Source organism: Triturus cristatus, chromosome 9, assembly GCF_964204655.1.
Source record: "Triturus cristatus chromosome 9, aTriCri1.1, whole genome shotgun sequence".
Lineage (NCBI taxonomy): Eukaryota > Metazoa > Chordata > Amphibia > Caudata > Salamandridae > Triturus > Triturus cristatus.
The window spans coordinates 12,200,771-12,214,395 of NC_140592.1; the positions used below are offsets into that span (position 1 = coordinate 12,200,771).

General features: G+C 50.4%; 1 protein-coding gene across 1 annotated transcript in view; it reads right to left on the bottom strand.

The window, feature by feature from the left end:
* Positions 1 to 13,625, bottom strand: part of LOC146797257 (semaphorin-3A-like) — a 366,005-nt gene that overhangs the window by 155,722 nt on the left and 196,658 nt on the right. The window contains exons 5-8 of the mRNA XM_085624230.1: positions 10,245 to 10,338; positions 7,695 to 7,814; positions 4,148 to 4,293; positions 2,740 to 2,854 (exon numbers count right to left, since the gene is read on the bottom strand). Of these exons, the coding sequence (XP_085480356.1) occupies positions 2,740 to 2,854; positions 4,148 to 4,293; positions 7,695 to 7,814; positions 10,245 to 10,338 (475 nt within the window). The remainder of the gene's footprint in view (positions 1 to 2,739; positions 2,855 to 4,147; positions 4,294 to 7,694; positions 7,815 to 10,244; positions 10,339 to 13,625) is intronic.

Here is a 13,625-nt window from a genome sequence, read left to right on the forward strand (position 1 = left end):
TGAATGTTTCTTAAGATGGCAAAGTAGATCTCTTTGCAGTGGTGCTGGGTAGCTTGCTTTCTGCTCTCCTGCATATGTTGTTGAGTTTGTGTGTTTGATTCCCTTGTCCCAGAGGGTGAATGCAGGAGTGAGTCAGTGGATAGATGAATGGGTGAATGAGTTCAAAGATGAGTGACAGAGTGCATGTGTGAAGACTTATTGAGTGTCACTGTGATGCGGCAACAAATGATGGACGGAATGCTGAATTAATCAAACATTCACCCCCGTCAAGAGATCTGGGTTGAATCCATCGTTCTTTTGCTCACCACGTCACCCCAGTTTAGACATGGCCATATGCAAATCAGCCTGACCCTGTGCCCCATGGGAACAGTCCAAGCTGAACTGCCAAGCCAGGTCCTCCCTGGACCGGAACCAAGCATCCTGGGACCAGTTTCGGGGTATGTCACCCTTCTTCAGCCAGGCTCACTTGAATCCAGTGGCGCAGAGAGCAAGGACCCACGAGTGGGCATGCCCATCCCACTTAGGGCGAGAAGTGCAGCAGCAAATGTTGGAGCGAATGCTGCATGAATCGAACATTCAGAAACCCATCGATGACAGATGAGGCACTTTCATTCACCAGCCAGACCTGTTTGCACTGCGGGCGCTGGTTTCTAATTCAATTCAGTTCAGGCCCTTGCTGTTCCATCTTTGTCCACTCTATTTTTAATTTACTGACATTTCGTTTTTTGCCATTCTTTTACTTTTTTGATTATCTGTCCCTCTTCCCTTTCTCTGGTTCCCTTTCCATCTTCCTCTCTACTTCCACCTCCTCGTGCTGCTGCCCGGGACCTGCGGTGTGTGCGCGTAGAGCCCCTTCCCGCAGAAAGGTGCCCGGGACCTGCAGTGTGTGCGCGTAGAGCCCCTTCCCGCAGAAAGGTGCCCGGGACCTGCAGTGTGTGCGCGTAGAGCCCCTTCCCGCAGAAAGGTGCCCGGGACCTGCAAGCGTAGAGCCCCTTCCCGCAGAAAGGTGCCCGGGACCTGCAGTGTGTGCGCGTAGAGCCCCTTCCCGCAGAAAGGTGCCCGGGACCTGCGGTGTGTGCGCGTAGAGCCCCTTCCCGCAGAAAGGTGCCCGGGACCTGCAAGCGTAGAGCCCCTTCCCGCAGAAAGGTGCCCGGGACCTGCAAGCGTAGAGCCCCTTCCCGCAGAAAGGTGCCCGGGACCTGCAAGCGTAGAGCCCCTTCCCGCAGAAAAGGTGCCCGGGACCTGCGGTGTGTGCGCGTAGAGCCACTTCCCGCAGAAAGGTGCCCGGGACCTGCAGTGTGTGCGCGTAGAGCCCCTTCCCGCAGAAAGGTGCCCGGGACCTGCAAGCGTAGAGCCCCTTCCCGCAGAAAGGTGCCCGGGACCTGCAAGCGTAGAGCCCCTTCCCGCAGAAAAGGTGTCCGGGACCTGCGGTGTGTGCGCGTAGAGCCACTTCCCGCAGAAAGGTGCCCGGGACCTGCAGTGTGTGCGCGTAGAGCCCCTTCCCGCAGAAAGGTGCCCGGGACCTGCAAGCGTAGAGCCCCTTCCCGCAGAAAGGTGCCCGGGACCTGCAAGCGTAGAGCCCTTTCCCACAGAAAGGTGCCCGGGACCTGCAAGCGTAGAGCCCCTTCCCGCAGAAAAGGTGCCCGGGACCTGCGGTGTGTGCGCGTAGAGCCACTTCCCGCAGAAAGGTGCCCGGGACCTGCAGTGTGTGCGCGTAGAGCCCCTTCCCGCAGAAAGGTGCCCGGGACCTGCAAGCGTAGAGCCCCTTCCCGCAGAAAGGTGCCCGGGACCTGCAAGCGTAGAGCCCCTTCCCGCAGAAAAGGTGCCCGGGACCTGCGGTGTGTGCGCGTAGAGCCCCTTCCCGCAGAAAGGTGCCCGGGACCTGCAAGCGTAAAGCCCCTTCCCGCAGAAAGGTGCCCGGGACCTGCAAGCGTAGAGCCCCTTCCCGTAGAAAGGTGCCCGGGACCTGCAAGCGTAGAGCCCCTTCCCGCAGAAAGGTGCCCGGGCCAGTGCCCATCTTTAACTCAGTGTCTCTCCCAAGATTGAGGAGAGGAGTGACGGCCTCTCAAATGCTGACCTCATTTCTATGACGCACGTGCCTCGACCCAGCTGCGGGTTGGGGTTCAGGGGTGCCCTCTGCCAGGGTCCATACTGATTAGTTAGATGGATTGACCCTTGGCCCCAAGAGACGCCAGCCCCTCACATCTGCCGCTGTGCCAGGTGAAGGGTGCAGCCACTGGGCATCCACGGCGGCTGCGTTTCATGTGACATTGTGTGCCATTCTATTAGAAAGTGTTGCCAAATTATCCTTTCAGAGCTAACTGTGGCTTCCCTGCTGCTCGTGCGGATTTGTTTTGGCATGGGTACACCTTGCACAAAAAAAGCCTTCAGAGATACCAGCAGGACGCTGGTTCGAGAACAGATTGTATCCTGGCATGACACTTTCTGGATGAACCAGTCTATCACAGGCACACATTAAACACTTCATAGTGCCAAATACTGAGAAAATGCGTGTATTTCGTGTACTGCAAAGTCAAAGACTTTCATGAACTTCACTGTCATAATTAAACTTTGCCCGGGCCCCCGTGCCCACCCAACGGAGGGCAGACTGCGTCTGTAACACTGTGTAACTGGGTTTGTGTTTCTGATACACACGTGATTGCGCATCAATACATACAATTATAATGTTTCCAACAGGATTTTAATTACAATAAAAGTGTCGCTGGCGCGTGTACTTACTCAGCTCATCGAAGTGGGTTTCGATGCCCCCCGGCCCCGGGGCGGAGCACACCAGGCGGGCCTTCAAGAAGGTACTCCATTTATGGACCAGGCTGCGCTGCCCTCCGATGTCATTCTGGGGGTGAAAAGAGCATGGAGGTGTGAGGCGGTGCACCATGAAGGGGCAGGTATGTGGGGAGGGAGAACATGGATAGGAGCCCCCCACCCCATCTGTTCCTTAGTACAGGGTGAAGAAAAAGCTCCTAGAAGCCCTTAGAATCTCAGAGAAGCACCTAGAATCTCGTTGAAGCACATAGAAACTCTCATAAGCTCCAAGAAGCACATAGAAGCTCCAAGAAGCACCTAGAAGCTTCTTAAAGCACATCGAAGCTCCTAGAAGCATCTAGAAGCTCCTTGAAGCACATCAAAGGTCCTAGAAGCTCTTTGAAGCACATCGAAGCTCCTTGAAGCTCCTTGAAGCACATATAAGCTCTCAGAAGCTCCAAAAAGCACATAGAAGCTCCAAGAAGGACCTAGAAGCGCCTAGTTATGAGATTATGTACTAAAGACTTGAACATTTAAGTCATGAACCCAGCGGTGCTGTTGGCATACAGCGCAAACCAACACAAACCAGCATAATGCCACATACAGCAACACAACTCACACCTCTCAAGCCAACCAAATGCAACGCCATACAACACCGAGCATCCCGGCACAACACTGCTTCTAGCCCAATGCAAAAAGTCCAAGCCAATAGAACCCAGCACACCAGCACAATTCCATGGAAACCAAGCCAACACCAGACCACACTAGTCACCAAAATGCAACACCATGCTTCCCAGCACAACACCGTCTCTAACCCTAAATCCATGCCAACAGAACACAAAACACCAACACAATTCCATGCAAACCAGCCCAACACCAGACCACACTAGACACCAAAATGCAACACCATGCTTCCCAGCACAACACCGTCTCTAACCCTAAATCCATGCCAACAGAACACAAAACACCAACACAATTCCATGCAAACCAGCCCAACACCAGACCACACTAGACACCAAAATGCAACACCATGCTTCCCAGCACAACACCGTCTCTAACCCTAAATCCATGTCAACAAAGCACAAAACACGAACACAATTCCATGTAAGCCAATCCTAAAAAACCCAATGCCACGCCACACACACCAACCAGATGCAACACCATCCAAGCCAATCCAACATACCCCGATCTCACACACAACCCCAAATCATCTCAGACAGGTTACAGAGCCTATAATCTACCTACCATCCACACAGGCCCTGATTCACAAACCACTCGAGGATTACACAGTGCTTTGACTATTCTAGTGGTTGCGAAGCGCTATACAAGTGCTAAATACAATACAAACTCAAGAGGCGTGACTCCGACCACTGAAGGGACCCACCTTACACACACGGGATACTCGGGAGTAGATGACCTTTCCTCCACCACCCTCTGCCTCCTGGGCCCGCTCGGTGAAGAACAAGTACACCTTGTCGTCTTCTTCGCTGTCGCTTTCTGGCATCACCTGGACCTTCACAAACTTTGGGTCTGTAGCGGGGAAATAAACAATCAATCATAAAATGGATGAAGGAAAGTCAGATCTGCTTTCATGGTCACCCCCATTTTTTGCTGGGGTCATTATGTTTTTCTGACTCGTCTGACTGGGATCCTGTTACTCAGGACTCCAGTCTCTGTGCTTCCTCCCTAAATTGCACCGTGGTGAGTACTTAGGTACACCCCAGATTTGCTACTGGCGTACCCACGTAAGTCCCTAGTATATGGCACTAAGGTACCCAGGGCATAGGTACACCAGGGGTCCCCCATGGGCTGCAGCATATATTTTGCCAACCATGAGAGAGCACTCATATGGTGACTCCATGCCTGCCATTGCAGCTTGTCTGAGCTGGTGCTAGCACCACTTACAACTGATATACGTTCTCTTATATCTGAGGTCACTACACCTAAAACCTATAAGTCACCCCTAAGGCAGGCCTTTCAATCTGAAATGCAGGGTGCTTGGTTATAAGTGTGAGGGTGCACCTGTATAAGCAGGACACCCCTTAGACCATCGGAGTCGTTTCTTCAGTCGTTGTAAATGCATCTGCCATTGCGATATATAGAGTGGCCATGAGTCATTACGGGATGGCTCACTCTAAACTGGCTGTAAAGAACTCTGTCGTCTTTGGTGTCAAACATGTTGGAATCGCCTGATTCCGTGCCCTGCAGGGCTCCTCTGGGAGGCCCTTCATGCTCCAGGTACCAGTTTCTCTCCATGCCCTCCTAGCTGTTTTTTGTTGTGACCCTTTAGCATCTTTACATCCTGTTTTCACCTCTTTGTTCCTTTTCCCCCCTCAGTTTCTCTGTGTTTGATTCAGGCTTTCTGTTTGTATCCCTCTCTTGCACCTCTCTTTCTTTCTCTGCCCCCCAATAGTCAGTCTTTCTACCTTTGCCTACTCTCTATCTCTGTCTCTCCCTGCCTCTTTCTCACTGTCTCTGTAGCACTCTACTTCTCTTTCTCCTTCTTTATCTCATCACTATTTCTCTTTGGGGCATATCAGCAACATCCGGCGATAATTATCGCTAAGCGCACTTAGCGCTAGGATAATTATCACCGGCTAGCGTGGATTTTTATCGCTGAGATAGCGTGCTATTAGCAACGCTTATCTCAAAAGCGATAAAAATCCTAGCGCTAGCTGCCAAATGTGAGATTATCGCTGGAAACCCAGCAATAATCTCACAAAGTTTGGCGATAGCTTGCTGATAGGGCCTCACATACTTAGCCATGATATCCACCTTCCATAGAATATCATGGCTAAGTCAGTTTCAAAGCAGGCGCAAGGAAAGTAGCGATAACACAGGTTATCGCTACTTTTCTTGTCGCTATGCTGCTTTGCGTGAGGCTTGATAATAGGAGAAATATCGCTTAGGGACATTTCTTCCGTTATCCTGGGGAGGAACGCCCACTTTGCATCTCATTAAAGATGCAAAGATGGACGTTAGGAATTCAGGCGCTAAGGCAAGGTTTCACGCGATAGCGTGAGCTTGCTAATATAACGATAAAATTATCGCCGCTTTTCGGCCGAAAACGGACGCAAAAGCGGGGATAATTGTATCTCGCCGCCTTGTAGATATGCCCCTTTGTGTCTCCCTCGCTCTGTTTCTCTCTCTGTTTAGTCACTCACTTTGTCTTTCTCACTGTCACTCTCTTTGGGTCATATTATCAAGACAGGCGATAAAATTATCGCCGCTTTAGCGGCAGAAAACTGCCGCTAAATCGGCGATAATGGGCTTGATAATATGCTCTATGGAATTCCAATTGAAGCCCATGTTAGATGTGAAGGACATCTAACCTGAGCTTCAATTGGAATTCCATAGAGCATATTAGCAAGCCCATTATCGCCGATTTAGCGGCAGTTTTCTGCCGCTAAAGCGGCGATAATTTTATCGCCTGTCTTGATAATATGCCCCAGAATCTCTGTTGCTCTCTCACTTGGGGGCATATTAACAAGGGCTTTATATCCGCTTTTTTGGCTTTAAAAGCCAAAGAAGCGGAGATAAAAATATCGCCCTATCAACAACAGGGTGCTAACATGCAAAATCGCATGTTAGCACCCTTTTTCACTACGCTTCCCTTTGCATCTCTAATGAGATGCAAAGTGGGCGTTCCAGAGCAAAATAATAGGAGAAATGTTGCTAAGCGACATTTCTCCTATTATCAAGCTTCACGCTATCCCTGTTAGAGACAAAAAAAGCAGCGCTAACCACGGTTAACGCTGCTTTTTTACGTCTGCTAATTTTCAGACTTAGCCATGTAATCCAATGGGAGGTGGATTACATGGCTAAATCCACCATGGGCTATCCACAAGGATATTCCTATCCTTGTAGTTTTATCGCTGCATTACCAGCGATAACCTCCCAACATGCCGCTAACGCTGGATTTTTTATCGCCTAGGCGGTTAGCATTGTTAATAATGCGATAACCAGGCGATATTATCCAGCGATAGCGGGGGTTAAAAAAATTAACGCTAAGCGCCCTTAGCATTAATTTTCCCTGTTCCTAAGTTAATATGCCCCTTGGTGTTTCGTCCTCTCTTTCTTTATCTTTATCTTTCTTTCTCTCTGTTATTCTGTCCATCTGTCTCTCTCTGTTTCTCGCTATTTTTCTCTCGTATCACGACTTACCAATTGTTCCAACCTTCTGGGTTGAATGTTTGAGCTCCTAAAACTGCATCAATAGATGAATGAGACATTAAGAGATGGGGAAGTTAAGGAGGTAAGTCACCCCCTCTCAATTACGGTTGCCAGTCCCATTCTGCAGCCTCCTGTCCTAGGATGGTCAGTGGAGCTCACCTTGCAGCCTCCTGTCCTAGGATGGTCAGTGGAGCTCACCTTGTAGCCGCCTATGTTAGGGTAGTCCGCAGGGGTGGCTCCGCTCTGGCAGAGGAGCGTTGCCCTACTGCCCGTAGAGGCAAAAGAAAAATAAAATGATCTAAACGCATATCATTTCATTTTTTGTCCTGTGGCTGAATCTCAGTGGCGGGCCACAGCACTGCAGCAGGGGGAGGAGGAGTGGTGAGCACGGCTGTCAGTGTGCATGATGGTTTGGCCGGCTGTCTTCAGACGGCCAAACTGTCATGCGCACTGACATCTCTCCGACCCAGCTGTGTTGCTGGGTGGAGAGAGCAGCAGGCACAGGCTCCCAGCTCCAGATGAAGTACAAAACAAGCCCGCTCCGCTCAGACCCGACACTGCTCTCATGGTGAGAGCCGCCTTGGGATCGGCCACAGGGGAAGGTGCGAGCTTCAGCCGGTGCCCAGAGGAGAAGACCGGCGAGCCGAGCGGTGAGCAGAAGACCTTCAGGTAAATAATTATTTTTGTGTTTCAGCCCCCTCGCACTGCTCCCGTGCTGCCCCACCACATTTCGCTTAGTGGTGGTCCATGGAGCTCACCTTGCAGCCACCTGGAGTCGTACTGCTCCGTCCTTATCATGTGACGATGTCCAAGACTGCGGAAGAAGCCGGCATCTCTGCTCATGAAGTCCGAAGAGATCCCTGCGTAGAGTTCTCCATCTGAAGGAAGACAAACAACATCACACAAACGTTTCTGAGACAGCAACATTCTCATTCTTTGGTCAATGACACCATGGGTTTTATTACTGTCAAGGTTTAGCTATTGCATCGCATTGATGACCCACAAAGGGCAAGAGATGTCGTGATTGATGAAAACATTTGAGAGATATCCATCTCAAGAACTTCCGACCCATCTCCCTGCTCCCGTTCCTGGCAAAGGTAATCGAGAAAATTGTCAACATTCAACTGACCCGCCACCTCGAAGACAACAACATCCTGGACCCGTCCCAATCCGGATTCAGACGTAACCACAGCACTGAGACAGCCCTCATCGCCGCCACAGACGACATCAGACACCAACTGGACAACGGCGAAACATCAGCCCTCATCCTCCTGGACCTGTCAGCCGCATTCGACACGGTCTGCCATCGCACCCTAAAGACACGCCTCCAAGAAGCCGGAATCCAAGAGAAGGCCCTTGACTGGACCTCGTCCTTCCTCTCCGGCAGAACCCAGAGCGTCCGCCTCCCACCTTTCCGGTCAGAAGCCACCGACATCATCTGCGGCGTCCCCCAGGGCTCATCCCTCAGCCCGACGCTGTTCAACATCTACATGGCCCCCCTCGCACAAGTGGCCCACCACCACAACCTCAACATCATCTCCTATGCCGACGACACCCAGCTCATCCTCTCCCTCACCAAGGACCCTCACACCGCCAAAACCAACATTCACGAGGGCATGAAGGCCATCACCGACTGGAGGAGGAACAACCGTCTGAAACTGAACTCGGACAAGACGGAGGTCCTCATCCTCGGACCCACCCCTCAGCCTGGGACGACTCCTGGTGGCCGACCGTTCTGGGGACAGCACCAACACCAATCGACCACGCACGCAACCTAGGATTCATCCTCGACTCCTCCCTCTCCATGTCCAAGCAAGTCAACGCTGTCTCCTCCTCCTGCTACAACACCCTACGCATGCTCCGCCGGATCTACAAATGGATCCCGACCGAAACAAGAAGAACAGTGACACAGGCCCTCGTCAGCAGCAGACTGGACTACGGCAACACACTCTATGCAGGAATCCCAGCCGAACACCAACGGCGGCTACAATGCATTCAAAACGCCTCCGCCCGACTGATCGTCAACGCCCCCGACGCAGCCACATCACCCCCGTCCTGAGAGACCTGCACTGGCTCCCCATCGACAAGAGGATCACCTTCAAGCTCCTCACCCAGGCACGGAAAGCACTCCACAACGCCGGACCAGCCTACCTGAACAGCAGACTCAGCTTCTACACCCCCAACCGCCAGCTCCGCTCTGCCAACCTCGCCCTCGCAGATGTCCCCCGCACCCAACGTACGACCGCCGGCGGCAGATCCTTCTCTTACCTCGCAGCAAAACCTGGATCACCCTCCCAACCCATCTACGACAGACCCAAGACCTACTCGCCTTCAGAAGACTCCTCAAGACCTGGCTCTTCGAGCAGTAGTGGCACCCCCCCCCCACTTCCCACCCCTCAGCGCCTTGAGACCCTCATGGGTAAGTAGCGCGCTTTACAAGTACCCTGATTGATTGATTGATCTCTGGATGACAAAGTCATGTTTATAGGGACAATGGCTTTTAGGTAATATAATTGTGAGATTTTGATTAGAACCATTAAACTATATAATAGAAGTTTCTCCAAACCTTTTGCATATACAACAGCTTCTGTGTATGTCTCAATTTGGGCCGAATTCTCTCCACAAAACAATACAGGGAGGCTTTGTGATGTCCAGATTATCAAGAGGAATATTTTCTACAGTTTTTCTTTTAATGTAGCAAAAAACAACAACACACAATCTTGCAGATAAGATACATGTATTTTGCCAACTCACAATTTTGTTGTTAGCTTTCAAGTCTACAAAGGACTGCTTGCTCCTCAGTCACTTACATGTCTTTTTTGCTCTTTTTTTAGGCCTGGCATTAGCCAAGATCTTTTATCTTTAATAAAATATACATCATATTCATACTTACAGGGGCCTTAATTCAGCCCTCTTCATCCATTGGTCTGCTGTAGTGCCAGTCACATTTTGCTCCCACCCACCACAGCTTATAGCATGTGGCACAGAATGAGTCCACGTCAGCCATTGGCTGACCCAACTGTGAGTGACAGCATTTTGCTCTTGTGCAACAGGAACACCCTCCCAATAATGGGCTCCCTTCACTGTCAGGGTCACTGGTGCATTGTGTGCTTTCACATAAAAAACATACATTTGCTTGTTTTCATACAATGCGTGCCTTCATACAAATAGCATTCACAAACAAAATAAGCATTGCCAAAGCCAAAATGTCCACAGCCAATCCCAGACCCAGTGCCTTTGCTACTGCATACTATATATTTATTTTTCAATAGTAGCCCAGCTCTCATTTTCCATGGCCATTGACTCACCAATCAGCGCGGTAGCCACCTGCTGCTGGGGGTCGTACGGGCACTTGCCTTTCCCGCACTCTGTCTGTTCCAGCTCGAGAACCGAGGGTCCATCCTAGAAGGAATCAAAACAGGGACAGGTTGGTCTCCGCCACCGCACTTCTCATACTTATAAATGTTTAACCATCATGCTCTAAAGTCACTATCTTCTGTACAGGATGGACCAATCAGTTCATTCCTTGAGAGAGCAAAAACCCCAGAGAAAACTAGTTTAAATCCCAGGTCACCTAGGGGTTTCCGGTGTTTGCTGTCGCAGCCAGCCCTCATCTTATGGTCCTAATAGTTCATACTGCTCCCTAGACTCACCCTTACAAGAGTCCTATTAGACCGGCCATAGTCTTGGGCCAGCCTTTACTTCCTGTAATCTAAGCTTTTCCTGTCCTTTCTGCAAGAGGACCCCCAGGAATCCACTAGCAATGGTACAATAATCATCAGGGGGTGTATTAATATGCGATGACTCTTCAGACACGCGTGTAGAGTTGGACCTGTTACACATCGTAATATTCATTGCCCCGAGTCCCAGCCTCCCTCATCTTCTTCTCTCCATCATGGGGGTTCTGCTTCCAGACACAGACATAGCCTGTCAGTCTAAGAAAACTAAAAAAAAAAAAATTCTATCCCAACCCCTAGTGAGTAAAACTCACCCTTTTATGCTTCCTTTATGAGGAGCAGTCAAAGATCAGAACTTGATGCTTATACCAACTCGTTTCAACTTTTTTGGGTGTCCAGGGACAACTGGGTCTTGGGAGAACCCCATCGAAGGAAGCTTTCTGTTGACAGAGCCAACTGGGGCGCCGTTGACAGACAAATTAAGCACCGCCTATCTATAAATGAGGTGAGTGGACCGAGGTTTGCTCGACAGGGTACTCTGTTACATTTGTTTGGGGTACACTGTCCTCCAAACTTTGAACCAGGCCTTAAGACCTCACAAGCAACAAAACATGCAACCCAAAGTCTGTTGATAATGCACCGCCCACCTGCAAGTCATAAGGGTTCACAACATTGTGAGAAGAAGCCCAAGTGTCAGCATCACAAATGTCCTAAGTGGAACCCCTTACAGGATGCTCAGAAGACTGACCTGCCTCTTGTGGAGTGAGTCTGTGCTAGTGCAGGCGAGTCACCCCCCGCCTTTTGGGAAGCCGTTGAAATAGTTAGTCAAGTCGAAGACAGCGACTTGCCGTAGATGTTCGCGAACCTTGTCCAGGCAAACCGTAATTTACAAATAAAAAATCCTTTTTTGATAATAACTGTCTTTGCAGAAAACCAGCGTTGTTCCCTGCAAAACGGCGATTTCCCCCGCTATCTCTGGATTTTTATCGCCCTTGAGAAACGCGTTGTTGATAACGCGCTACCAGGGCGATAAATTCCAGAGATAGACGGCGATGAATAACAAAGCGCTAAGCGCGCTCTGCGTTATTCATGGCCGGTTCTTGCTGGTATGCCCCATATTTCCTGGTGTTCCTGGAGTTTCTTGTGTTGAATGTGATCGAAACCAAGGCTTGTTAGTTTTAATGCTGATGCCAGATTGTTATTTTGCTTTGCTGAACCTTTGATCATTATCGTTCGATCTCTGTGGCCAGTTAGTTGCTGCTAATAGCTTTGGTGGTTTATGTCAGTGCGGCCCGAACTGCGTCTGTACATTTCCACAGTCTGGCCGGGGTTTGTGTTGTATTGGCAGAGCTGAGACTTCTCTGCAGTGTCTGAGGCCGTAAGACCTGCAAATTGGAATTATCAGGCGACGTCGCTCGCTTGCCTTGTTTGGGCAGCAGCACAGCAGATGAAGCCAGGATTCGCGTTTGCAGCTGCATTGACAGTAGGCGACTGAGTTGTCCCGCCGGGTCCAGGATGGATTGAAGTCCATGATAGGCAGTGTAAGCCTTCTCATATAGGTGATTCTTTTCCGACCGTGGGCTGTCAGTGCTTGCTCGAAGAAAGGCTGAGGTTTGCCCAAGAATTCAGAGGCATCCAATGTGGCAAGGTTTGCTCTGTGGTGTAAACTTTCCAAGTCCCTTTCACATGGCGGTTTCTTAGCCTGTGTGTTCACTGTCTCTTTCCAGGCTGTAGCCGGGATGTCCTGGTTTTGCAGATTGCAAGCTTCTCTTTCAGGGAGGCTTGTGGCCGCTCTCAGCTGTGCCTGCCATGGGGAGCCTGCCTCCTCGAAGATTGCTTTGATTGTCTTTCAGAGAGGGTGCTGAGGCACGCAGAGCGCTGATGTCATATTTTATTATGTCCCCTGAGCATAAAATATCCGGACCAGCGAGGCACAGCTCCAGTCTCATCATGGCTCTCCTAGCCTGCGGGGGAAGTGTTAAAACTTTCTTGTAATCGGAGATTTGGAAATTCATGAGATACTTGTTCAGTGCACCGGGGAAGGCTAGGTGAGGGGAATTGAGGGAGGGGACTAGTTTAGCTCTCTGAACCTTTGGGATGGGTCCAGCGGTTGGACTGGGTAATTACTAGTTAAATGTTTCAAGCTGTAAACGATGCCAGCTCCCTTGCTTCTTGGGTCTTTTAAGTGGGCCACTGGTTTCGCCCCGTCTGATAGCCTGACGCCAAGATGGTTATAACCCGTGCATGTTTTAATTTGCAGGTCAGCTCGGCGCCACTGAGCCGTTTTCTTTCATAGGTGCTTTCAAAAGATCTATCTTAGTCTCCTCCTAGTTCACCGTGAGATTGTTCTTTTGATTGTACCTGTGGAGTGCATTAAGGGCTTTCTGTAGGCCGGTCCGCGAGTGATCCATTATTACAATATCATCAGCATACTGGAGGATTTGAAGCCCCGCCTTCCCCTGCCTTGGTGTTAGTAGACAAGCACCTTCCAAAGCTTTGCCCACATCTGCTGTGTACAGAAGAAAGAGAAGGGGGCGAGGACGCAGCCTTGTTTCAGTCCGCTCTCGGTTGACTCCTTTGCTGTTACAATGGATCGGCTGGCCTTCATTCGGACCCAAGTCCTCATGGTGTGATGCAGTTATAGCCTTTAGTAGCTGCCTAAGGTGGCTAGTTTCTCCCACTGTTTCCCTCGGTCCACCCGGTCAAATGCTGCACTGTAGTCTACGAATCAGCAAAAAAGAGGAGGTTGCGTCGGCTGTGTAGCTCGATGTGACAGGTGACCCAGTGCTAGGTCGTCATCCGTGGTAGAGCTTTCCAGCCTGAATCCGGATTGGAAAAAGGGGAGGATGTTCGCCCAGGCTTCTTGTTCTTTCAGTAGTATTCTGTCGTACACTTTTGCTTCTAGGTCTAGTAAAGCAATGAGACAGTAATTTTCCGGTTTCGTACGGTCCCCCTTTTTATGGATTGGGAAGAGGATTGATCCTTTCCATGAAGATGAAATAATTGAGGTGG